At 42.5% G+C, this 25,748-nt stretch overlaps 1 protein-coding gene across 1 annotated transcript in view; it reads left to right on the top strand.

Moving 5' to 3' along the window:
- The window catches only part of CAPN14 (calpain 14), a 46,946-nt gene that overhangs the window by 7,199 nt on the left and 13,999 nt on the right, over positions 1-25,748 (top strand). The window contains exons 2-14 of the mRNA XM_075204365.1: positions 8,106-8,546; positions 9,374-9,443; positions 10,249-10,367; positions 13,298-13,434; positions 15,742-15,916; positions 16,886-16,951; positions 17,066-17,151; positions 17,969-18,043; positions 19,677-19,837; positions 21,119-21,282; positions 21,842-21,853; positions 23,767-23,972; positions 25,261-25,300. Coding sequence (XP_075060466.1) covers positions 8,313-8,546; positions 9,374-9,443; positions 10,249-10,367; positions 13,298-13,434; positions 15,742-15,916; positions 16,886-16,951; positions 17,066-17,151; positions 17,969-18,043; positions 19,677-19,837; positions 21,119-21,282; positions 21,842-21,853; positions 23,767-23,972; positions 25,261-25,300 — 1,545 coding nt within the window. The 5' untranslated portion in view covers positions 8,106-8,312. The remainder of the gene's footprint in view (positions 1-8,105; positions 8,547-9,373; positions 9,444-10,248; positions 10,368-13,297; positions 13,435-15,741; positions 15,917-16,885; positions 16,952-17,065; positions 17,152-17,968; positions 18,044-19,676; positions 19,838-21,118; positions 21,283-21,841; positions 21,854-23,766; positions 23,973-25,260; positions 25,301-25,748) is intronic.

Genomic DNA, 25,748 nt, shown 5'->3' on the forward strand with positions numbered 1-25,748 from the left:
AGATTGGTGTACTACACCATGAAGAAATTTCGTTTTTAATTCTTCCTGTTACGACAAGTCCGATTGTCTTAGGCCTTCCATGGCTTCAATGTCACTCTCCCCAGATTGACTGGCGCACCCCTCAAGTTACGTCTTGGGGGCCTGAATGTCACCATCGTTGTCTCTCTCAAGTTATTCCTCTTAAAGTACAGCAATCTTCCATCTCATCGTCCTCCCCGGGACTCCCTCCTCAGTATGCTTCATTTGCCGATGTGTTTGATAAAGCTCAGTCTGAACGTCTTCCTCCTCATCGTTCTTGGGATTGTCCGATCGACCTTCTACCTGGCAAGACTCCTCCCAGGGGTCGGGTCTATCCTCTCTCGTTACCTGAAACTCAAGCCACATCTGAGTACATACAGGAGAATCTCCAGCGTGGGTTCATTCGACCTTCCACCTCTCCCGCTGGAGCTGGGTTCTTCTTCGTCAAAAAGAAGGATGGATCATTACGCCCTTGTATAGATTTTCGTGGACTCAACGCCATTACTATCAAGAATCGGTATCCCATTCCGCTGATCACTGAGCTATTTGATCGCATCAAGGGAGCTCGGATATTTACTAAGTTGGATCTTCGTGGTGCCTACAATTTAATTAGAATCCGTTCCGGTGACGAATGGAAGACCGCGTTTAACACCAGAGATGGGCATTACGAATATTTAGTAATGCCCTTCGGGCTGTGTAATGCCTCCGCGGTTTTCCAGGGTTTCATCAATGAGATCTTTCGGGACTTATTATATGTATGTGTCGTTGTCTACCTGGACGACATATTGATCTTCTCACAGGACCTGCCTTCTCATCACCAACATGTGGCAGAGGTCCTCTCCAGACTACGGAAAAACTCATTGTTCTGTAAATTGGAAAAATGTTCATTCGAGTTACCCCAGATTCCATTCTTGGGGTATATAGTTTCCGGAGTTGGCCTGAAGATGGATCCAGACAAAGTAAATGCTGTACTACATTGGCCTCAGCCAACTACTCTTCGTGCCATCCAGCGTTTTTTAGGTTTTGCCAATTACTATAGACGCTTCATTCAAGACTTCTCATCCATTGCATCTCCCATTGTGGCCTTAACTCGGAAAGGGGCTAATACTAAGCAATGGTCATCTGAGGCTCTCCAAGCCTTTCAAATCCTCAAAGAGTCCTTCTCGTCTGCTCCCATTCTGCGACAACCTGATGTGACACTCCCCTTCTTCCTAGAAGTAGATGCCTCTAATGTGGGCTTAGGAGCTATTCTCTCCCAACGCTCGGAGCAACAAAAATTACATCCTTGTGCCTTCTACTCTCGGGGTCTTCTGCCCGCAGAGAAAAACTATACTATCGGGGACAAGGAGTTGCTGGCCATCAAAGCTGCATTAGAGGAATGGAGATACTTGTTGGAAGGAGCTCGCCATCCTGTGACGATCTTCACGGATCATAAGAACTTGTCATATTTGCAATCTGCTCAATGCTTGAACCCTCGTCAAGCAAGATGGTCTCTTTTCTTTTCCCGTTTTGAATTAATTATAACCTTCAAACCAGCTGCTAAGAACAAGAAAGCTGACGCTCTATCTCGAGCTTTTGTGACGTCCTCTGATGTAGAAGAGGTTCCCAACCATGCTATTCTAGACCCCAAATGTATTTCTCTGGCTGCGTCATCCACCAAAATGCTACCATTTGGGAAGACCCTCGTGCCTCCTACTCTGAGGAGGAAAATCCTTTCGTGGTTCCATGCCTCTCGTTTTTCTGGACACGCCGGTGAACATAAGACCTTTGAGATTCTCTCTCGTAGTTACTGGTGGCCTTCAATGAGGAGAGACGTCAAAGAGTTTATTGCTTCCTGTGATTTATGTTCTCAGTTCAAATCCTCCCGCAGAACTCCAGCAGGGTTGCTGCGACCACTACCCATTCCGTCCAAGCCTTGGACCCATATTAGTATGGATTTCGTTACTGATTTGCCACCAAGTAAGAATCACAATACTATTTGGGTAGTGGTAGACAGATTTTCGAAGATGGCTCATTTCGTCCCTCTGTCCGGTTTACCTTCCTCGTCTACTCTGGCTGAACATTTCATTAAAGAAATCTTCCGCATCCATGGATGTCCGTCTGAGATTGTGTCAGATAGAGGAGTACAATTCGTTTCCAGATTCTGGCGGGCCCTTTGTAAAACCTTGGGCATACGATTAGCACTCTCATCGTCTTACCATCCGCAATCTAACGGACAAACGGAACGAGTCAATCAAGATCTTGAGACTTTTATTAGGATGTTCTCTTCAGCCAACCAAGACAACTGGGTAGAATTGCTCCCTTGGGCTGAATTCGCCCATAACAACATGTACCATGAGTCATCATCCAAAACTCCATTCTTTGTGGTCTACGGTCACCATCCGTCTTTTCCGGAATTTCCTGCCCTCCCGCCCACCCAAGTTCCTGCTGTGGAGACTGCTTGTCAGACCTTCAAAAATATCTGGTCTCAGGTCAAAACCTGTTTAAAGAAGACATCTAACAAATATAAGTCTTTCGCAGATAAGAAGAGGCGGGCTATTCCACCACTAAAAATTGGAGATCGTGTCTGGTTATCTACCAAAAATATTCGTTTGAAGGTTCCATCTATGAAATTCGCCCCTCGTTTTATTGGTCCATATAGGATCATTCAAGTTATCAATCCAGTATGTGTTAAACTTCTTCTTCCTAAGAATCTTCGGATTTCCAATGCCTTCCATGTGTCCTTACTCAAACCTCTTATTATCAATCGTTTCTCGACTCCTCCCTCAGCACCGCAGCCAGTTCAAGTTCATCAGGAGGAGGATTTCGAGATTACTGAGGTATTGGATGCAAAAATTTCGCGAGGAGTCCTCCGTTTCCTCGTTCATTGGAAGGGCTTTGGTCCTGAAGAGCGTTCATGGATCAAAGCTGAAGATCTTAATGCTCCTGCCCTTCTGAAGAAGTTTTATTCCAAAAATCCGGACAAGCCCGGTTCCAGGCGTTCTGTGCCCACCTTTAAAAGGGGGGGTACTGTCACTCACCGGACTGTGAGTGCTTCTTCCCGGACTATTAGGAACCGTGGACGTCCTCTATCCTGAGGGACTGCGCATGCGCAGCCCTTTCCAAACCTTCAGTGTATGTTCCTTTAACTTAATTGGCAGATCAGGCAACCTCCCTATATTAAGCACCTGTGGTCAACACCACGTTGCCTGATCTTGGAGTCTCATTCCCCATGAGTCTCTGAAGGTGTTCCTGTGTTTCCTTGTTCATTCAGCCCTGCTGATTCCCGTGGTTTCCAAACCACTTCTACCTCTGTGGTTTCCAAACCACTTCTGCTACTGTGGTTCCCATACCACTTCTACCATCTACTATATCATCGTGACTGTGAGCTGATTCCTATCCGCTGCCTCCGTGCACTACAGTCTTCTAATCACTTCAACTCTACCATGTATCATTGGGACTGTTAGCTGATTCCTATCCGCTGCCTCCGTGCATTACAGGCTTCAACCACATCCACTCACCTGTTCATGATTGTGACTGCCAGCTGATTCCTATCCGCTGCCTCCGTGCACTACAGGCTTCAACCTGCAACTCGTCTGTGTTTCATCATCGTGACTGCTAGCTGATTCCTATCCGCTGCCTCCGTGCACTACAGTCTTCAACCTGCAACCCGTCTGTGTTTCATCGTGACTGTTTAGCTGATTCCTATCCGCTGCCTCTGTGCGCTTCAGTCTTCAGTCCTTGTCTACTCTACCGTGTTTCCTTGAGTCTGCTGCCACTATTGCTACCCGCTACTCTCCGTGATCATCTGTTCCAGTTCAACTCTGCTCCGGTGTCCCATCGTTACTGCACCTGCTGGTTGCTATTGGTTACCTCCGTGTTCCCGCAGAGACCCGCTGCTGTTACTTCTCAGCGCTACTCATCCATCTACTGCTGATCCGCTCTCCACGCCTTCCTGTGTTCCCTGCTGGTCTACCTACCTGTGCGCTGCACCTGCTAGACCCCTGCTTCACCCATCCAGGGACTTGTATCCTGCTGGCCTCCTGCCCTTCAGGTATCTCTGCACTCCTGTCTGACTGCCTTCTCCTGAACCACGGTATGCATACTTCCCATTGACTGTGCTGTGTATTGCATACCTTGCTGGACTGTGTTGGTTCTCCTCTGGAGTGTACTATCCGCTGAGTCTATTGCCATCATTGACTGTGTTGGTTCTCCTCTGGAGTGTACTATCTGCTGACTCTACTGCCATCATTGACTGTGTTATCTCATGCCGGATTACTTCAAGAGACTTTCTATATTGGCAGTGTTGTTCAGTCATTTATACATTTATATTGTGCATATTACTGTGGATCAAAGTCAAGGTGCCCGTGTATATATTGTGTTGCAGTCTCTCCCCGTGCACCTCCTCACATATATATTCAGTAGTACAACTTGCTAGTGGCAGACCACTGACTCCTGTTTACAGTTTCACCTGTTCCAGTATCCTCTCACATAGCAGTGGTACAACTTGCTAACGCAGACCACTGACTCCCCGGATACCTCCACTTGGATTCCATTCCTTCACTCAGACAGCGGTACAACTTGCTATCCGCAGACCGCTGACTCTCATCACCTCCTCGTTTCTGTTGGACATTCCTCCTCACTATAGCAGTGGTACAACTTGCTACCGCAGACCACTGACTACCTTCACGTGTCCTTTGTCCATACAGTTCCTCGTGTATTACTACCTCCATATTGCCAGTGCTGCTAGTCATAGACTTTCCTGAGCATCTCATCATCTGCTATTTCCTGTTCCGTGATCACCCTGCTACCAGAGTACCATATTACCACCTATACTGCTCTGGTAAGCCTATCACCTGGTGATCCCTGGGTAAAGACTCCTAGTGCCCGTGACACACGCCCTTTATAATGCAACATTTTTAGGTCAATGTTTTGGTGCATGAAACACCATCACCAGCCTACTTTACCGATTACTAGTAATGTGATTGGCCGCTTTCTCATGAATATTACATGAGCCTTCACTGTGTTTACAACAAGTGCCCTTTAAACGTTAATCATTTAAGCTGTTAGAAGCAAATCACCACTTGTCTGTTATCTGTATTTTTTCAATGTTACTATAACATAGAATTTGACGGCAGATAAGAACCGCTTGGCCCATCTAGTCTGCCCATTATTTAACCTATGGTAACCTCAAACCCTATCTGATCCTTAGTTCTTTGTAAGAATATCCTTATGTCTATCCCAAGCATGTTCAAACTGCTGTACTGTATTACCCTCTACCACCTCTGATGGATGCTATTCCACTTATCCACTACCCTTTCTGTGAAGTATCAGAATCAAACCACTACCCAGAACACACGTGACACCAACATAGAGTCGTCAACGTACATGTTATTAATCTACACTTGTGGTTTCTGTAGAATATGAATCAGGAGACCCAAGGGCTTTGCCCCAGTGTGACACAAATCATCCAATACATGACTAGTACTTAATATATGCAATTCTGTATTGTGTATAATATTGAATTAGTTGTTGACATTGTAGATTTTGTAATATGGATTATTTAATACCAAAACTCACGCCTCATATGTCCAGAAACACACTGAACCTGCCACCCACACGTGACGAACTGTTTCTTTGGAATAAGTTGATTGGTGACTAATAGGATCACAATCTGCTAGACGGCGCAGGGTAACTGAGTCAGCAAAACACCTGTCGGCAGAATTTGTGTCTTGTCCTCAGTAAGACTCAGGAATTGCTCAGCGCTCACAGACTTATCTGCAAGATCATTGTTGTGATATCAGTGACTGAACCTCTGTTATTACCAGTTCCTTCTCATTACAAAACCCCCTGTTCCAAGTTGTAACTGGAGATTGCAAACATTACAGAGGGATTTTGCACAGTGCCACTTCCCCTGCTCCCTATACTGAATGCAATTCTCAGAATATATACATGTGTACAGCACAGTACCACTTCGGTTTAGGATAATGGACGTGATTCTCTGTGTCTGTGATTATTCGGTAAGTTACGACAATAGAACAATATTACTTGCATCCTCTGCAATGCTCGTCAGTCTCAGTATCTCTTCTTGTTGTGACTGCACTTTATGTAGAACCTTCAGAACTATTTCTCTTGTTCCGTTTGACGGGTGTAATTTCTTAGTATCTGTATAGAGCCTTCCACAGTACTACTTCTTTGGTTCTTACCTTGAAGGCGATACCAGTCAGTAACTGTCTCTTTTCATTTTCAACAAAGCTAACAATGACCAGATTCACATTTCTAAAGTTACTACACCATGTAATGACTCCACCAGGCCATAATCTTCGTGTGTGCGGGGTTGAAAATTGTTTGAATGAGAAGGTCCAAAAATATGGTTGTCTGAAGCCTCCAACAGTTGTGTCTCCAACCTGCGGCCAACCAGATTGCACAGGGCCCCTGTGGTCCATCCACTTGCACAGAGAGGTCCAGTTGTTCGCCCGTAGGGGTCAAACAACCAGATTGCCAAATATATACCCAGCTTTACTCTTCATCGTGTAATGCCCAGCGTGCACCAGCTGATACATATCCAGTTTGACCACAAAGGTAGGTGGCCCCACAGGTTGGGGTCTGGGTGTTTGGCACACAGTCTGGGCAGGTAGATCCACCTGGCATCAGTGGGGCCTATCTGTGCGACAAGAACATGATGCCACACACAAGGTGATAGCAATTATACTACGGCCGTGTTTGCCAACATGTCCGATGATGAAGTAATATATTGTGATAGGCTTATTATTGGAGCTAATCTCGCTACCAATGGGCCAATGACCGAATATCGCTGCCAATATAGCAGCTTGACTTATTGAAACAGATTACTGACAGATCTCACACAACATGCTCCAGAATCATACAAAACATGTGAAACCCTCACCCCCTATCCTTTAGATTGTAAGCTCTTGTGAGCAGGGCCTTCTTCCCTCCTGTTGTCATTACTTATAACTGTTGCTCACCAGTTACACTGCTCACCTCCCCCTTGGGCTCTCTGCCCATTGTCTGCAGTCCTCCATTGTCTGTGCACCTCTTTCAGGGGCTCTAAACCTGTTAGTTGCACCCACACTAATGGGCACAGGTTTCAGCCTGCGCTGAATATACCCCTTGTACCCCAGTAGCTGTGGTGAGAGTTGTAGTGTTATTTGTTTACTGTATTGTACTGTTATACCCTGTACTGTCTTATTGTTTACCCTCTGTACAGCGCTGCGGACCTCATGTGGCATAGGCAAACCGAAGGGGGGTTTCCTAGTGCCTGGAAACCCCCACCCAAGCCTGGGGCACTGTATAATTAAGGTGGCTGAACCCTGCCCCTGCTTCACACGGCTCTGCTTGAAATGGGAGAGCTGCGTGCACCTAACAGTAGTGCACGCAGCATTGCCCATGTATATAATAGGGATAGGAAGAGTTGGAGAGCAGCCAAGCACTGTCTAATATTATAGCCACGCCCCCATGCATGCTGGTCACGCCCACTGGTGGCGTGGTGGGGAAACCCCCCTCTACAAATCCTGCGTTTGCCCCTGTGTGGAGCCTATAAATAAAGGATAATAATAATGATAATAATAAAATAATGATAATATTACTGATCTCATCCACGCTGGCTCTTGCCGTTCTACACAAAACATTCTCACTTTACACATTTGTTTCACCACTATATTTATCCGATAGAGATAATTACTGTTCATTTACGAACAGACATCAGTGACTGAGTGTGACAACCACTCCATAAATCAGACAACGCAGCTATTATACAAGGTCTGATGATCACAATATTGTGACATATTTTACGATCCTACATAGCATTCTTTTATTTTACTAACTGCCTGTTTTACAGGCCATGTACTTACGCATCTTCACATTCATGATGATATAATTATCTAGTAATGACTTAAGACATAAACAAAATATATTTTCAGGAAATTCCAATAAAAAAGTTCTTTCAAAAAAACTTTTATCTTTTGGCTGATATGAAACGGATCACGGTCACTTCTAAAATATATAACGGATGAGTCTGATCATTTGGTTAATCACTTACGATGAAAGTGTATTTTGCATTAATATATTGGAATAATGTTTATTTACAGAAGAGAACTGAGAATATTCTTTCGCTGGAGTTTATTGAGGTCCTTCTAGTGACTGCGTTGTTTTCGGAATCTTCTTGACGTTGTTCGTTGGAGAGATCTACTTGGAGACTTGGTTTGAGGGGTCTCCTTAGAATTTTTGCCTTGGTAGGCACCAAGACATCAAGCACACTGAATCACCTGTTTCAACGCCTCATCCCCCATCCCAAAATGCCTCGTCTTTCCTTCATCACCGGAGGAAAGAAGCCAAAACAGGTGTTACGGACAGGGACGTTTAGAAAGCCTAGAAGGCTTCAAAGTCAAGATTACCAGACCTTGTTGGAGAAGTGTCTGAAAAAAAAAGAATTGTTTGTGGATAACGCCTTTCCGGCTGAACTCAGCTCCATTGGCTGCGGAGATCTCTTGCGGAAACTACCGCCTTGTGTGGAGTGGAAAAGACCGCAGGTAAATTCATGACAATCTTGGAATATTGTTATATTCTATCAGATATTTTACCTTAAATAAAAATTCACATAGTTGTGTATTTCCGAGACATCTTAGTTTAATAAGCTACATAGCTTTAGAAATTGTGATTCACCATCTGCTTGTACAACATGAACATGTATAGTGAATTCGATTTTTTTCGGTCACTGGCTATAGATACATTTTAACAGATGCTTATCTGACCTAGTTTGATACATTGTATCAGAGAAGCTTAGATGACTCTGAACAAACTGTGCTTTCGACATTTGCCACTCAAAAATTCACTGACTGCACAGGAGAAAGGTTCTTCTGATTCCTCTGCAGAGATGAGTATGTTTGTAATAATTCAAGTTAGATATTAAAGTGTATCAAGACAGAAAACAATTAAAGGTTACTTCCCCTTTAAACTTTTCCAACATTCTAGCATTTGATTAATTCAAATAAAGCTACGGCACCGATAAGCTTTGAGTTTTATGGTAAGAGAACAGCTGATTAAAACTCTGCAATCCCCCCCCCCCCCTTCTCTATATTTGGATATTATATATTGCTAAATGTTCTTGCAGAATTCGGCTTTACAGCCCCACAGAGAATAACTAAGCGGGAACGGCTGTGCAGTGTTTAATATTTACCACTTTCATTTCTTGTTCTATGCACCTCTATACTTAATTAAGGAACGGCGCTTACTGTAATTATTGCAGCTAGGATTTGTATATATCTACATGTCCCTGGGACAAAAACAAAACGATCACGCAGTGAAGATAATTAAAAAAAAAATGAAACATTGGACTATTATTGTGTTATACTCACAGGAGCTGGTGAAGAATCCCCAGTTCTTTGCTGAAGATGCGAGCCGCTTCGATTTGCACCAGGGACTTACAGGTATGAGCAGCAACTTTATGGGGACAAACCTCCCCCCCAACTTATAAATATGTTTTTGTGAGAGATCCCATTATAATAAAGAACACTTGTACTAAGTCTTTGATAAAGTCCACCATAAATAACATTGTACATAAGTATCCAGGGAAAACATTTTTCAGATACATTGTTACAAAACGCACCAGTAACATTTGTGTTTTCTGTACCTTGCCGGTGTCTCAGTCTTTTAACTCAGGTGTCAATGTTCCCTCTGCATTGATACGATTTTACGCACCTCAGTTATTAAAGCAGCAATCACACATAGATTTTTTTTGTCTTTAAATAGCAAGTTAAGTACATTTAAATTATGTATGATTTTTCTTAGCTATCCTCCTATAAATCATTATCTCCTTTTCAAAAGCTCTCTGGTTGGCAAAAGAAATGTTTGCCAGACACAGACAGTCTGCTACACAGGCACAGGCTCACAGCTCTCAGCATGTTATCTGATGGCAGAGGGGGGAAAAGGAAGATGTCACAGGGCAGACAGAGTTCAGAGGGGCGTTTCAAAATCTCTCTGCTTAGTACAGCATGTGATATGTGACTTTGGTTACCATGGTAGCCCAGAATCCTAAATCATTAATAGCAGCCTAAAGAGAAACAAATCCCAACATTCTAGTTCATGTTAAAAAACCACACTTGATTTTATTCATGAGATTGCTGATTGAATACCCATTTACCTAGAGGAGTAGATTTATAGCCGACCTTTCAGTAAGATGTGATGAGGTTCTTGTGAAGCGGAGTTAACCCCCTCTATTCCTTTATTTTCTAGAAAATTGTTGGTTCCTGGCTGCTCTGGCCTCCGTCACTTTCCACAAGGATTTACTCACCAACGTTGTCCCTCGTAACCAGAGCTTTGACAAGAACTACGCAGGAATTTTCCATTTCAGAGTGAGTACCCTTCAGATGATTTTGGGCACTTGGCACTTTAATGGGTCCTACCTAAAATCCCATCTGTTTTGTGTTACACACGTTTATTAACAACAATTTTTCGAGATATTTCACTTTGTTACATTGTGTTGGTATTACTTCTGGCGGCATTGTGTGATAGTTACTTTGTTTCAAAAAAGTCAGTAACATCTGCAGATCATATTAGCTAATGGAGGGATAAATAATATTTGTGGCATGGAGACTATAATCAGCCAGGAAATTCCAGGTGAAATAACATCAGTGATGCTGAGAATTATATTGGCCGGATGAAAATGGCTTACACAGGAATGTTAGAGGTTTAAAAGAAATCCTCCTCATGGAGAGATGCTCTGGAGAGCATCCCACCAGGAGATCATCTAACCTGGAGATCATCTCACTGGGAGAGCATCCCACCATGAGAGCATCTCACTAGTAGTGCATCTTACCAGGAGAGCATCTCATCAGTAGAGCATCTTACCAGGAGAGCATCTCAAAGAAGAGCATCCCACCAGTACAGCATCCCACCAGTAGAGCATCCCACCATGAGAGCATCCCACCAGTAGAGCATCCCACCAGTAGAGCATTTCATCATGAAAGCATCCCACCAGGAGAGCATCCCACTAGTAGAGCATCTCACCAGGAGAGCATCTCATGCTGAGAGCATCCCACCATGAGAGCATCCCACCATGAGAGCATCTCACCAGTAGAGCATCCCACCATGAGAGCATCCCACCATGAGAGCATCTCACCAGTAGAGCATCCTACCATGAGAGCATCCCACCAGTACAGCATCCCAGCATGAGAGCACCTCACCAGTGGAGCATCTCACCATGAGAGCATCCCACTAGTAGAGCATTCCACCAGGAGAGCATCTCACCAGTAGAGCATCCCACCAGGAAAGCATCTCATCATGAGAGCATCCCACCAGTAGAGCATCCCACCATGAGAGCATCCCACCAGTAGAGCATCCCACCAGTAGAGCATCTCATCATGAGAGCATCACACCAGGAGAGCATCTCATCATGAGAGCATCCCACCAGTAGAGCATCCCACCATAAGAGCATCCCACCAGTAGAGCATCCCACCAGTAGAGCATCTCATCATGAGAGCATCACACCAGGAGAGCATCCCACTAGTAGAGCATCTCACCAGGAGAGCATCTCATGATGAGAGCATCCCACCATGAGAGCATCTCACCAGTAGAGCATCCCACCATGAGAGCATCCCACCATGAGAGCATCTCACCAGTAGAGCATCCCACCATGAGAGCATCCCACCAGTAGAGCATCCCAGCATGAGAGCACCTCACCAGTGGCGCATCTCACCATGAGAGCATCCCACTAGTAGAGCGTTCCACCAGGAGAGCATCTCACCAGTAGAGCATCCCACCAGGAGAGCATCTCATCATGAGAGCATCTCATCATGAGAACATCCCACCAGTAGAGCATCTCACCAGTAGAGCATCTCACCAGGAGAGCATCTCATGATGAGAGCATCTTATCATAAGAGCATCTCACCAAGAGAGCATCCCACCGGAAGATCACCCCACCAGGAGAGCACACAGGGCTGCTAATCACGTGACTTTCCTGGGAGCATTGAGAGTGCTGACATGGAGCAGGACATGGTGGTGACGAGACAAAGCGCTGTCCATTAGTAATTAGTACACTGGGTGCTCTACTTTCCAGGCGCATGGGGGGTGGAGGGGCTCTTTGCATCAGACTTCTGTTACCTTCTACTGAAGTAAAGTTCACAATTTACTTTACCTGCCATTCCTTCCTCGTTTCAAGTGTGTTTTATTGAGATCTGTTTACGTGTCCCTACAGATCCTAGTGACCGCGTAAGATCGTTATTATTTCCGTCTAAAAAGCTTTTTTATGAAACAAACAATTCCCTCTGCGCTGTGCCGCTTCCAGCAGCAATCCCTCGGCGAGCACTAAAGATAATATTTATTTACTGCTCGTCATTAGAAAGTTGATTGCTCAACACGAGTCTGTACCTGTTGTTAGCAAGAACCAGACTGACTGTAAATTGTAATAACGATTCCTGAGCAGAGCTGTGCATTACACTAATGGTGCTCTATGGAGGAGTAATGTGTTTTATCAGCTCCGTTTCATTAATTCCCTGCTCTAGTTACAGAAGATCACGTCAAAATAAAAACGTTGTTTTCATCTAACTAGCACGTGGCAGGTACTGAGAGCTGATAGAGTAAAGGTACCCATGACATTGATTACACAGTATTTGTTGCAGGATTGTAGGAAGCTAAGTTTATTGTATATATATTGAGATTAGTGTATAATAACAGAACTTAAAGAATAACCCCCCCCCCCAACCTCTTTCACCTCTCATTTCTCAGACTAGTTGACATTTATTAAAGGAACTATGTTTTAAATGCACAATTGCAGTAATTTATTAGTCTTCAGGAACACTTGTACTCTCGACAATCAGTCTGTATTGGTAATAAAACATCAGATACAATAAACAATAGTGGCAGTATAGTAAAGAAAAGCTCAACACTAAACATGATCCACTGTTAACCTATTAATTGTGGGCAGCACCATGGCTCAGTGGTTAGCACTTCTGCCTTACAGCACTGGGGTCATGAGTTCAATTCCCAACCATGGTCTTATCTGTGTGGAGTTTGTATGTTCCCCCCTGTGTTTGCATGGGTTTCCCACGGGTGCTCCGGTTTCCTCCCACACTCCAAAAACATACTGGTAGGTTAATTGACTGCTATCAAGTTGACCCTAGTGTCTGTCTGAGTGTGTGTGTATGGAAATTTAGACTGTAAGCTCCTATGGGGCAGGGACTGATGTGAGTCCACTGTACAGCGCTGCGGAATTAGTGGCGCTATATAAATAAATGGTGAAGATGATGATGATGATGATAATAACACAAACCTGATTCCACTTCAGTTCTGGCGCTTTGGAGAGTGGGTCGACGTGGTGGTGGACGACCGGCTGCCGGTCAATAAAGACGGGAAGCTCCTGTTTGTCTCATCTACCAGGAAGAATTTGTTTTGGGGTGCACTGCTGGAGAAAGCTTATGCCAAGTAAGTGTACCTGCCAATATTTTAATCAGTATTGATCAATTTTTAACAGGTGATCGCTGGCATTTAATGGAGTGTTGTACAAACAAAATGCAATGAGATTTAATATCCTCTTTGACACTGTCGATAATTGAAGTGGTATAAACATTGCCATAGGGGCTACTACCAGTACCTGGGCCACATTGTGATTTTTTTTGGGGGGGGGGGGGGTGGGACACACTGATGCCCCCTGTTCTGTTGTTCTGAGCCCGTGTGCAGCACTAATCCCATTTTAAGTTCCACAGGCTGCCCTGGGACTTGTTATACCTCCCGAATTCCTACCATACCTCGAAGGAGTTACAACCATAGAACAAGTTCAACGAGAATTCCAGAACTTGGAACATGTGTGTGATTAAAGGGTTATATCTCAGGGATGTCACTAGTTCCTAGACATCAGTGTTTAATTAGGCTCGATGATTAGATTCAAAGGGGGGTGGGGGGCGGAGAGGTTATCAGGCAGTGGGGACCACCAGAGATTTCACCGACACTATTCCTAGTGAATTAATATCCTGCATTCCTAAAAACATAGTTCCATGTGTCTCCCTGCTCTGTGTGTAGGTGACAGGTGCAAATTAATGATAACATTCCTGAGCGTAATAATAGGACACAATTTAAGTGTCAATTTGCATTTTCTCAGAAGGAGTCACATTGACAGAGTTACAAGTTAATTCCTAAATAAGGTGCAAGCGCAGCAAAAATATCACTACTTAGCCTCACCTTAGACACTTAAAGCGCTTTAGGGAAGTCCCCTCCTGCCGAAACATTACAACATATTGTTCTGTAAAATATCTGTGTACGCAATTATGTTCTTACATGACTGTGGCATCAAAATTTGAGCACGTTTCGAGGAGAGGATCAGGTTAAAAGAAGAGAAAAAAAACAAAATAATTAAGCAAAAAACAACATAGAACACTTTTAAAACAAAGACACTTATAAATGTATCTGAGCATGGCTTTATTCTGTATCTGTCCACAAGAGGGCAGTAGTGCTATGTCTTTCTCCACCTATATTGTATATATGAGTAACATTTAATCTGTTACATAAGAGATGAGTGTTTATTACACAGCTATGGGGTTACCCAGCTGCTCCTGCTTAGTACATGCTGGGCATTGTCTACAATTGTCCTAGTTTATTTTCTGAGAATTTATTGGAGTGGCCCAGTATTTATCAACAAATACAGTACCACTGTCATCAATTTCTAGAAATGGGCATGGTAATAAGGGACCAGCTTCAAAGAGCTAGCTATGTTGTTATAATTTATAGTAAGACGATTTGCAAATTATTGATATGAACTTTTCTGCTGCCTTTTGGTCGAAAAATAAGCATATATTAAATTTGTTTCTAATCAGTCTGCTGGTGAGCTGGAGAGTTCAGCTGATATGTATCAATTCAGTTTGAAAAGATGACAGTCTGAGCACTCACACAGCCCCTCCCTTCTGTACTAACTACAGTAGAACTTGGAAGGCAGCCAAGACATCTTTCACAAATACATATGAAACAAAACAAAGTTCACAGAAATCAATCACAATAGACTAATAATAAAATAAACAAGGTTGACACAAATAGGTTGAGGTTATTCATCTTTTTTTTATAAAATTGTTACATAATAACAACCATTAAGACTTGGATCTTTTCAATTTTGTAATTCAGAGTGCTAAATAGAAACTGTTACTTTTATCATAGAACAGAAAATACTAAAACTAGTTAGTGTCAGATCAGCGTATTATGATTGGAAGATATGAATCCACCTTTCTCAAGTTGTTAACTTATTGCTAGGAGTCTATATCAGTGTTTTTTGTTTTCACATTCTAGAACAAATGTTAACAACCTGTGGATCTCTAGTAGTTGTGGCAGGGCATGCTGTGACTTGTAGTTAGACAATCGTTGCCGAGCCATAGGTTATCTAAGCCTGTTTTGAAATGATCTTTGTGGAGTTTGTATGTTCTCCCCGAGTTTGCGTGGGTTTCCTCCGGGTGCTCCGGTTTCCTCCCACACTCCAAAAACATACTGGTAGGTTAATTGGCTGCTAACAAATTGACCCTAGTCTCTGTCTGTGTGTCTGTCTGTGTGTGTATATTAGGGAATTTAGACTGTAAGCTCCAATGGGACAGGGACTGATGTGAGTGAGTTCTCTATACAGCGCTGCGGAATTAGTGGCGCTATATAAATAAATGATGATGATGTTCTTTGTGATTTAATTGATATGCTCTGTGTGATGACCCCTAGTGGCCCGATGTAGCTATGACATTTATCCTCTCTTGTGTCTAACAGGCTCTGTGGCTCCTATGAAGACCTACAGATCGGACAGGTCTCCGAAGCTTTGGTAGATTTCACCGGCGGAGTCAATATGACCATCAAGTTGGATCGTGCTCCCCCTGAACTGTGGCAGATCATGTTACGGGCAGCGTACAGCGGGTCTTTAATGGGATGCCAGACTAATTCAGGAGTAAGAACCGTCAGTGTTTTAAAAAGTTAATGTGACTTTCCCTGAGCAGTCCCCATCTGAGAACTGCACAAAAATTCAGATCCGAGTATGATTACATTTATTTTGTTATTCTGATGGGCACATCTAACATGGATTTTATCTTTTACTGTGTACCCCCTGGTAAACGTCCCTTTTTCTACTTTTCTTTCCTACATTTTTTCTTTTCTTTTTATGTTTTTTTTTGACAATGGACAGATAAGCCGTTAAAACAGATCTGTCACAGACACAGCAGAGGCAGCATGTTGTGGGCTGAGCCACAATGTAGTCTCAATCAATCAGCTATCTAGGAAGCAGTGACATCACTGACTAATATTCATGAGACCTGACTAATATTCATGAGATCTGACTAATATTCATGAGACCTGACTAATATTCATGAGATCTGACTAATATTCACCTCACTAATATTTATGAGGTGCTGAATATTAGCAAAATAATAGGCTATTGAATAGGGTAATTGACTAATTTACAAATGTGTGACGTAAACCAGTGATAGGCAGCCGATACACTTCAGGGGCCACATGGGCGGCCCTCTAACCTGGGTGCCACATGTGAAGGCTCAGAGAGCCACATGTGTCCCTAGGGCCGTCTGTTGCCCACCACTGCTGTAGGCAGTACCAGACGAGGAACATTTGGGCATCCTTGTTGAAAATGATGATAATTGCTTTCTGACCGTTGGGCTGAATAGAACTGTTTTTCTTTTTCTAATTAGACTCAAGTGCCATGGCAGGGAATGCTGGTATTTGTAGTTCAACAAAAACGGGTGTGTCGTGTATAGCTTGCCTATGTTTTAAAGTGCTAGTTTGAGGTGTGACAACATTGAGGCTGACAATTTCACAAGCCGGAGAGTGAATGCTGCTCTGTTTACAATGTCTGTAGCTACGATCTTATCCATGACCTACTTTGTCTTTCTGTTCCTTCTCTGTATAGCCTGAAAGGGTTTTGGAAAACGGATTAGTGGCAGGACACGCGTATACCGTGACCGGAATCAGAAAGGTAACATCCACAATCAGAGACCCCTTGATAAATACCTTTCCCATCTATGAAGCAGCTTTCTTTGTTTACACTCGATAAATAAGTAAACTTACACCCCCCCCCCCCTCTCTCCAGGTCACCTGCAAGTCTGGAACAGAAAATTTAGTCAGGCTGAGAAACCCATGGGGGAAAATTGAATGGAAAGGAAATTGGAGTGACAGGTAAGTTAAATTTGAAAAATAATAATAATATGTATATATATTTTACTATGTGGTAAGATACTGCCCTCTTGTGGGGACATGTGTTATTACATCATGACAGTACAGAATGTATTAATCTTGCTTTTAATTAGCATTGCTACCAGTGAAATATAACCTTTTTATACTATAGATCAACCATGCAGCACTTATGAAATCAATTCTTTGTGCTATATGAGAATAGTGCACTTGCGTGATGTTAAAACCGAATTTAAGGTTATTTTTCACAGTTTATTAACTATTCAGGTAAATTCACAAGAAAGATCACAGTTTAAAAAAATAAACGCCTGCAATAGTGTATTTGTTATGATAGAAAAGCCTATATAATGTACAGGTTATATTTAAATTAGCTCTACAACAATTTAGTCAGTAAAATTTGCCTAAAAATGATCAGTAAAGAAACTGTACCATTTTCTGAATTATTTATTTACTGTTAACCAGAATAATTATGTCTACTGTAGCACAATTTTGTTAAATACACCCTTTATTTATTATGTAAGACTCTACTAGCTATCCATTTATAACCAGACATACATGTTACATGGTAATGCTAGAATAAGTGATTTGCGTGCTGTAGGTTTGTTGGCGATTGTTACTGTAAATCAGGAACTAAAACCAGATTGCATCAGCATTCCACATTCTAACACAGAACACCGGGTGAAAGTAATTTGATACAAGCAAAGCACAGGATCAATTTCTTACACCTGTCTGTGTTGTAATTTATATGATATATCTACGTGTCCCCCTTCATTCATTTTCTTTTGTGACTTTTTTCGCCCAGCTCCTCCAAATGGGACCAGCTCTGCCTGAAGGAGAGACTCTTGCTGCGGAAGACTCGAGAAGATGGAGAATTCTGGTAATCATAATGCTGCTAAAGACGTAATCTATGCTGCCTTGTTCAGAGCAGTTCACAGCACGCGTTTCGCAGCTTGAGTTAATCATCCGAATACAGCACCTACTCACCAGTGAGGCGAAAGCCTGAAGATTCTTAATGGTGTTTCAAAGAGACACATAGAGTTTCTACAGAAACCTCACAGCCTTTCAGATTGTTTAAATTATTTGTAAGCTGTCTCTTTGCTGATGTTTTGTGAAGTAACGGTTCTCAGTCAGCTCGGCATTAAGTACTAAAGACATTGATGGAGACAGCGTCCATTTCTGACCTATTGAGACGCAAGTAATGAGGAGTTTATATTCCATTTCATCCCACTTAAGCGAATAGAGGTTTCTATACTAATTGCTGTAACGAGCAGGAAGAGTCTATGTATTTGTGAGGTTGCAACGTCTTCAGACACAAAGATAGCGATTTAACTGCTAGGCAATAAATATTTGTATAACATAAGTGAAATATGTACAGAAATGTATACTGTACATACCAATGGCCAAATAGCATTTTAACATGATACATGACTCCTGCCTTTGATTAAACCACAAACATCTGTACAGTGGGGGAAAACGCAGAATTTGTAGAGAGGGGTTTCCACACCACACCACCAGTGGGCGTGGCCAGCATGCTTCTGGGCGTGGCTATAATTTTAGACAATGCTTGGCCGCTCTCCAGCTATTCCTATCCCCATCATATACACGGGCAATGCTGCGTGCACTACTGTTAGGGGCACACAGCTCTCCTGTTTCGAGCAGAGCTGTGTGAAGCTGGACATACCTCCCACCGGTCCCTACAGTCAGCACAAAGTCCTGACTGAGTGTGTCAGAACAGTTGACAGACTGTCCTGCTCTCTCCTACCTGTTCTTGCTGCTTTCAGTGCTTGTTGGGGAGAGATGGCTGTGAACAGTGCAGACAGAAACAATCTGCACACAAGCTGCAAAGTGGCTTGTCCCGGGGCAGGGTCCAGCCTCCTCAAGCATACAGTATCCCAGGTTAGGAGGGGGGTTTCCAGACACCAGGAACCCCCCCCCCTCCCCTCGGTTTGCCTATAAGCAGCAAAATAATGCTCTCTGCCTCCCACTGGCCAGAAATAGTACTGCAACAATTAGTTTATCCCCCCCCTCTCCACATCCAAGGCAGTATTTAGTAGGGGTCCCAGTTAGACGACAAAACTGTACCTCTATAGCTACGGTGATATTACAACAACCAACATGTTCTCACAGTACGACGTCTATTTAGCACACACCAAGAATAACGGATTATTCTGAAATGTATGCAAAATCCAAGCAATCGTTTAATATTTAAAAGGACGCTATATCGACACCATATGTTTACTCTCTATCGTGAACTTATAACATTTTTTGTTTGCTTCTTGCATGCAAAATTATATGTGCAACTATGATATTTATTATGTTGTGTAAAAGTGTTTTATTTCTTAAATGAAAAATGAAGTCGTCAATGATACCGGCTATTGTGCCTCATATGAGGACTACCCTTAAACACCTTATATCATTGATGTTAAATATCAGAAAAATGTGCAGAAATACAGATCTCGATTGACCCATTATGGTTTGTATAATAACGTCTTTATTGCGTTTTGTCCCAGGATGTCCATTGAAGACTTTGAAGCTCATTTCGTGGAGCTCGTTATCTGTAAGCTGACCCCCGACCTGATAAGCCACGAGAGTGGCAAGAAGTGGACATTATCCATGCAGACCGGCAAATGGTTAACTGGAAGCACAGCTGGCGGAAGAATGACTTATACAGGTGAAGGTCCACAGCGTCCTTGGGGTGGTTACTATATACCAGTAGCTATTGGCTTATTGGTTTATTGGCGAACTCGGCAGGCATTTTATAATTGATTGTCTTGACTGGGAACGGGGTGAAGGGTTTCAGATGTATAAACAAATAAATGAGATTTAACTGAAGGTGGAAATATATTATATTATATATTGTCATATATTTTTATGTTTATTATTAGATATTTGTTATAGATTTGACTTATAGTTTTTCTTTAACTGTTGTTGTAAAGTTGTCACACACAGATAGAACATATATGGTGCACATTATGTTTCAGGCCTTAGAACCTGCACCTACTCAAATAAGCTTCATCTTAAAGGGTCTCTACTTAGCCAATCTATCCCCAGCATATAGCAAATACCGGAGGTCTTCTAACCTGGTTTAAAGAGCTGGCTTGCACTCTGCAATGTGTCCATAGAGCTGTGTTGTAGAACGATGGACAAAGAGCTTTCATGGGACTCTATTATAGAACGATGGACGAAGAGCTTTCATGGGACTCTATTATAGAACGATGGACGAAGAGCTTCCATAGGTCTCTATTATAGAATGATGGACGGAGAGCTCCCATAGGGCTCTATTATAGATCGATGGACGAAGAGCTTTCATAGGACTCTATTATAGATCGATGGACGAAGAGCTTTCATGGGACTCTATTATAGAACGATGGACGAAGAGCTTCCATAGGATTCTATTATAGAACGATGGACGAAGAGCTTCCATAGGGCTCTATTATAGAATGATGGATGAAGAGCTTTCATAGGGCTCTATTATAGATCGATTGGACGAAGAGCTTCCATAGGGCTTTATTATAGAACGATGGACGAAGAGCTTCCATAGGGCTCTATTATAGATCGATGGACGAAGAGCTTTCATAGGACTCTATTATAGAACGATGGACGAAGAGCTTTCATAGGACTCTATTATAGAACGATGGACGAAGAGCTTTCATAGGACTCTATTATAGATCGATGGACGAAGAGCTTTCATAGGACTCTATTATAGAGTGATGGACGAAGAGCTTACTTAGAATTATATTGTAGAACAATGGATGAAGAGCCTTCTTAGGGCTGTATTATAGAATAAGAACCCTCTCCGCTTTAAGTAACAGGGGTATCTCGGAAGGGTTGGGGGTATTGCTTGCTATGAGAATTGGGCAGGACTGATTAAGAAAGGAGTGTTCAAAATCATCTGCAGTCTTAACAGTTGAATGCTACATTATTTAATTCTAATTTTATGCATTCTTTGCAGAGTCATACTGGAGAAATCCCCAGTACCGGCTGAAGATCCTAAAAGGAGACAATATGGAGAAATACACCAATTCCTGCAATGTTATCGTGTCGCTTCTTCAAAAGCAGAACCACAAACACAGAAACCAGTCCCCGCCGCTGTACATCGGGCTGTCCGTCTTTAAGGTATTATAATATTTTCTTCCTTAAGGAAGTTCCTAATATCAATAGATAGATGGTTCACTTACAGCCTTTAAATAAAGTCTGACAATAAATGACTGTGAATAAGATATTAATGTGACTTATAAAGCTCAGTGTATAGAGGGTTAGTTAGAGCAGGATTGTCCAAATTTTCTGGCACGGAGGGATCTTTTTCAAACCCTGACAATAGCTATAATTCAAAGTGTACTTTCATATACTTGAAAATCCACAAAAGCAGAAATAAAAAGACTTGGGTGTATATTTACTAAACTGCCGGTTTGACAAAGTGGAGATGTTGCCTATAGCAACCAATCAGATTCTAGTTATCATTTATTTAGTACATTCTACAAAATGACAGCTAGAATCTGATTGGTTGCTATAGACAACATCTCCACTTTGTCAAACCCACAGTTTAGTAAATATACTTCCTAGAATAATTTTGGAGCAGAACCACAGCTACATCTTTTAATAAAAATACAAATTGCTTCTTTCTTATTTATACATTTGACTTAATACCTTTTTTCTTTTGTGTTTTGTCTTCTAGGTGCCTCTTGAGGTGAGAGCCACCAATGCCTCATTGTGTTTCTCTGAACTATTCCCTGATACAAAGTAGTGTGAGGGGACGACAGACTTTGCTGGGTGATATTAGTTAGACAGTAAATCCTACATCGTAGTCTCTGTGTGCTGAGCCCTTATTAAACATAGCTCTGTTAGCCAGGCACTTGCAATAATGTCAAAATCAATGGTACAATGAATTTGTAATGCCAAAAATTGCATGTCTCTGAGCAGACGCTATAAACAAAACATTAGTCTGCCCCTGTGGGCGAGAGGTTTGCATACGACTACATTTTTTTTTAAAGCTGTGCCGTAATTTAATAATAATAATTATTATTATCCATAATTGCATACTTGGTCAAGACCTGGATGATGAGGGCAGCCGAGCTAGATAAACGCTGGTTTGTGACGGCACAAAAGAAATCACTGGGTACTGGGAGGTCAAATGCAGGTTTTATTGAGCGGGGAGATTAATGCTGAAGGTTGTACGACCGCAGCCGGTTGCAGGCTTTGAAGGATCATAAATCCTGATATTGACTGCAACGTGCAGCAGTGTATGCCTTTATTTTACGAGCCAGAGGCATAGATACTTAGAGGAAAAACAAAATATAGACCTATAAATTTGTGGCTTTTTACAGTCAAAATATGTTGCTGTTTTTCCTGTCAAATGTTTTTATTTTTATTTTAAATTAGCTCAGCTGCAATGTGAAATGAAACAGCTGTATAATGGTTAACATGCATCTATGGCTTAAATAGTGGAGGCAGGCATGTTCAGTGCTGATCTAATATTCACATGAACACTGAAGGTCAGTTCACTAGGAACCAATCACATGACTGAGACACTTCTTGTCAGCCATTTTCTGTACCGATCCAATATTCACGTGTACACAGCCTATCAGTACACTAGGAACCAATGACATCACTGAGATAATTCCTGTCAGCCATGTTCAGTGCTGATCTAATATTCACATGTACACCGAAGGTCAGTTCACTAGGAACCAATCACATGACTGAGACACTTCTTGTCAGCCATTTTCTGTACCGATCCAATATTCATGTGTACACAGTCTGTCAGTACACTAGGAACCAATGACATCACTGAGATAATTCCTGTCAGCCATGTTCTGTCATGATCCAATATTCGCCTCAGCGATGTCACTGAGACACTTCCTGTCGGCCATGTTCTGTCCTGATCCAATATTCACCTCAGCGATGTCACTGAGATACTTCCTGTCAGCCATGTTCTGTCCTGATCCAATATTCATGTGAATGCTACCTGTCAGTACACTAGGAACCAGTAACATTGCTGAGGCGAATATTGGATCACGACAGAACATGGCTGACAGGAAGTATCTCAGTGACATCGCTGAGGCGAATATTGGATCACGGCAGATCATGGCTGACAGGAAGTATCTCAGTGACATCGCTGAGGCATTTCCAGTCAGCCATTTTCTGTACCGATCCAATATTCACGTGTACACAGCCTATCAGTACACTAGGAACCAATGACATCACTGAGATACTTCCAGTCAGCCATTTTCTGTGCCATTCCAATATTCATTGGTTCACTCAGTGACATCACTGAGGCACTTTGTGGCAGCCATTTTGTGACTAGTGATCATCATGTCATGTTTAAAAAACAAAAAGGCGAAAAGTGTAGAATTGGGTGGTCAATGTACTCTTTATCCACCACTGCTAATAGCTAAAGCACTAAATAATATTTATTACCTCTAACAATTAATTTAACAATAAAACATGGGTCTCATTCCTGGGAAACCTGCCATTCTAGAGATTTATATCATGATATATATGTATGATCAAGGCATGACAAGATATTACCTTACAATTTCTATGTCTGACGGGTAGTGTAATATTCGATTTATCACACTTTGTGTCTATCTCTCCTCTACGCAGTACCAAGGGGTAAGAAGCAAGTTACCTCAGTCGTTCTTCATCAACAACCGTCCAGTCAACAACAAGTGCGTCTTCATCAACGAGCGCGAAGTGACCCAAGATTTCCACCTGCTTCCGGGGTCCTACGTTATTGTCCCCTCTACCGCAGAGCCGGAAGAGGAATGTGAGTTCATTCTGCGGGTCTTCTCCAGGAAACATCTTCTAGAGTAAGTACCATGGTCTCTCCACCATTTTCTACCAACGTGCAGACACTGGACATCTGAATACAGGAAATAACGATATAATATAACACATATTCCAGTACATGACATACGGTAGATGTAGCCCAGGACTCTCGAACCTTCCCTTGTCCATAGCTTGTCCATATAATCTAATAGTCACAAATGTTCTACAGATGTTGTTTCATATGAGGTTCTCCATCCAAGTATTATTTGTTCACACAATAAATATCGTTAAAAATATTGTGCCTTCCACAAGACTCTTTCATGCTTTTAGTGGAGATTGGAGTGGATATAAGCTTTGGAGGATCAGATTTGGCCAGCAGTCCACCAATTAGATGGCCATGTCCTAGTATATTGCCTACACAAAGTGTTGTCCACTTTGGTCAACCCTTTCTTACTCAATGTTTCCCCATACGTATAGCAAATAGGAGACTTGTCCTGTTACCTAAATCTGACATCCAGAGCTCTATTGAAATTATCACAAATACTAGCCAGCCGGCTCCTGATGTATGTAACGAGTGTCATAGGCAAACCGAGGAAGGGGGAGGGGGGATTCCTAGTGCCTGGAAACCCCCCTCCAAGCCTGGGGCACTGTGTAATTGAAGTGGCTGGACCCTGCTCCCGCTTCACACGGCTCTGCTTCAAAAGGGAGATCTGCCTGCACCTAACAGTAGTGCACGCAGCATTGACCATGTATATTATGGGGATAGGAAGAGTTGGAGAGCAGCCAAGCACTGTCTAATATTATAGCTACGCCCCCATGCACGCTGGCCACGCCCACTGGCGGCGTGGTGTGGAATTTCCCCTCTACAAATCTTGCTTTTGCCCCTGGGGGGGGGGGGGGGATATACCAGGTAGGATTAGTAAAAAAGGGGTTTCAAAACATGGTCTCTTTAAGGTAAATCTTTAAATCTCTTCTTGAATCATTTCGGATACACAAGGGTTAGAATATGTTGAGATAAGTTGCAGTCAACCATTTAAATACGATAACTGTGATAATCTGAAACTCCAGATCGGCCCATTGCACAAAGGTGAAAGAAAGCGCTCTGATAACGACTCTGAGCTGTGTAATTAATGAATGTCTTGTGAGTCACAGTTGGAAGTAATGTAAATGTTTATAATTGGAGACAGACGATGTACAATGTCCTGATAACATACCAGGATGTCTGTATATATTTCAGCGCTCAGATTGCGATCTTGCGCCCTCGTTACGCACATATTGTATATTTATGTTTAGGACACAAACGTAACACATGTAATTATTTCATTTCAGGGAGCAGGGGGAGAATCCCAACAACGTTCTGTGCTGGAAGGTGAGTAACACACAATACAGTCATGGTATAATCAGGGCTCCTAGTTATTGGGAACGGAAAACTGAGTACTCCAGTTACATATTTGGTCTATCCGTAAAAAGACCTCTAAACCTGAAACAGAAAGCGCTGCTGATTACATTCATTATATTATTGTGTTATAGACATATATATATATATGTGAGGGTTCCCGGTGCATACCCCAACTGCAGATATTTCAGATAAAGTTGTGATCTTAGGGGAACAGTTATCACCTATGTACAACTCATTTCCTCTCAGTAATCCTATCAGAGGCCTCTTTATCCAGAAAATAGCTGATATAAGAGAACAATAGCTTGCATTCAGATGCATAGAAAATGCAAATACAATGCATATCGCACGTTCTGTCAAGGTATGGAAACCTGTCTTTTTGGCTGCATCTGCTGGTCCTATTTTGTGAAAGGACCCTGGA

This window comes from Mixophyes fleayi, chromosome 3, assembly GCF_038048845.1.
Source record: "Mixophyes fleayi isolate aMixFle1 chromosome 3, aMixFle1.hap1, whole genome shotgun sequence".
Classification (NCBI taxonomy): Eukaryota; Metazoa; Chordata; class Amphibia; order Anura; family Limnodynastidae; genus Mixophyes; species Mixophyes fleayi.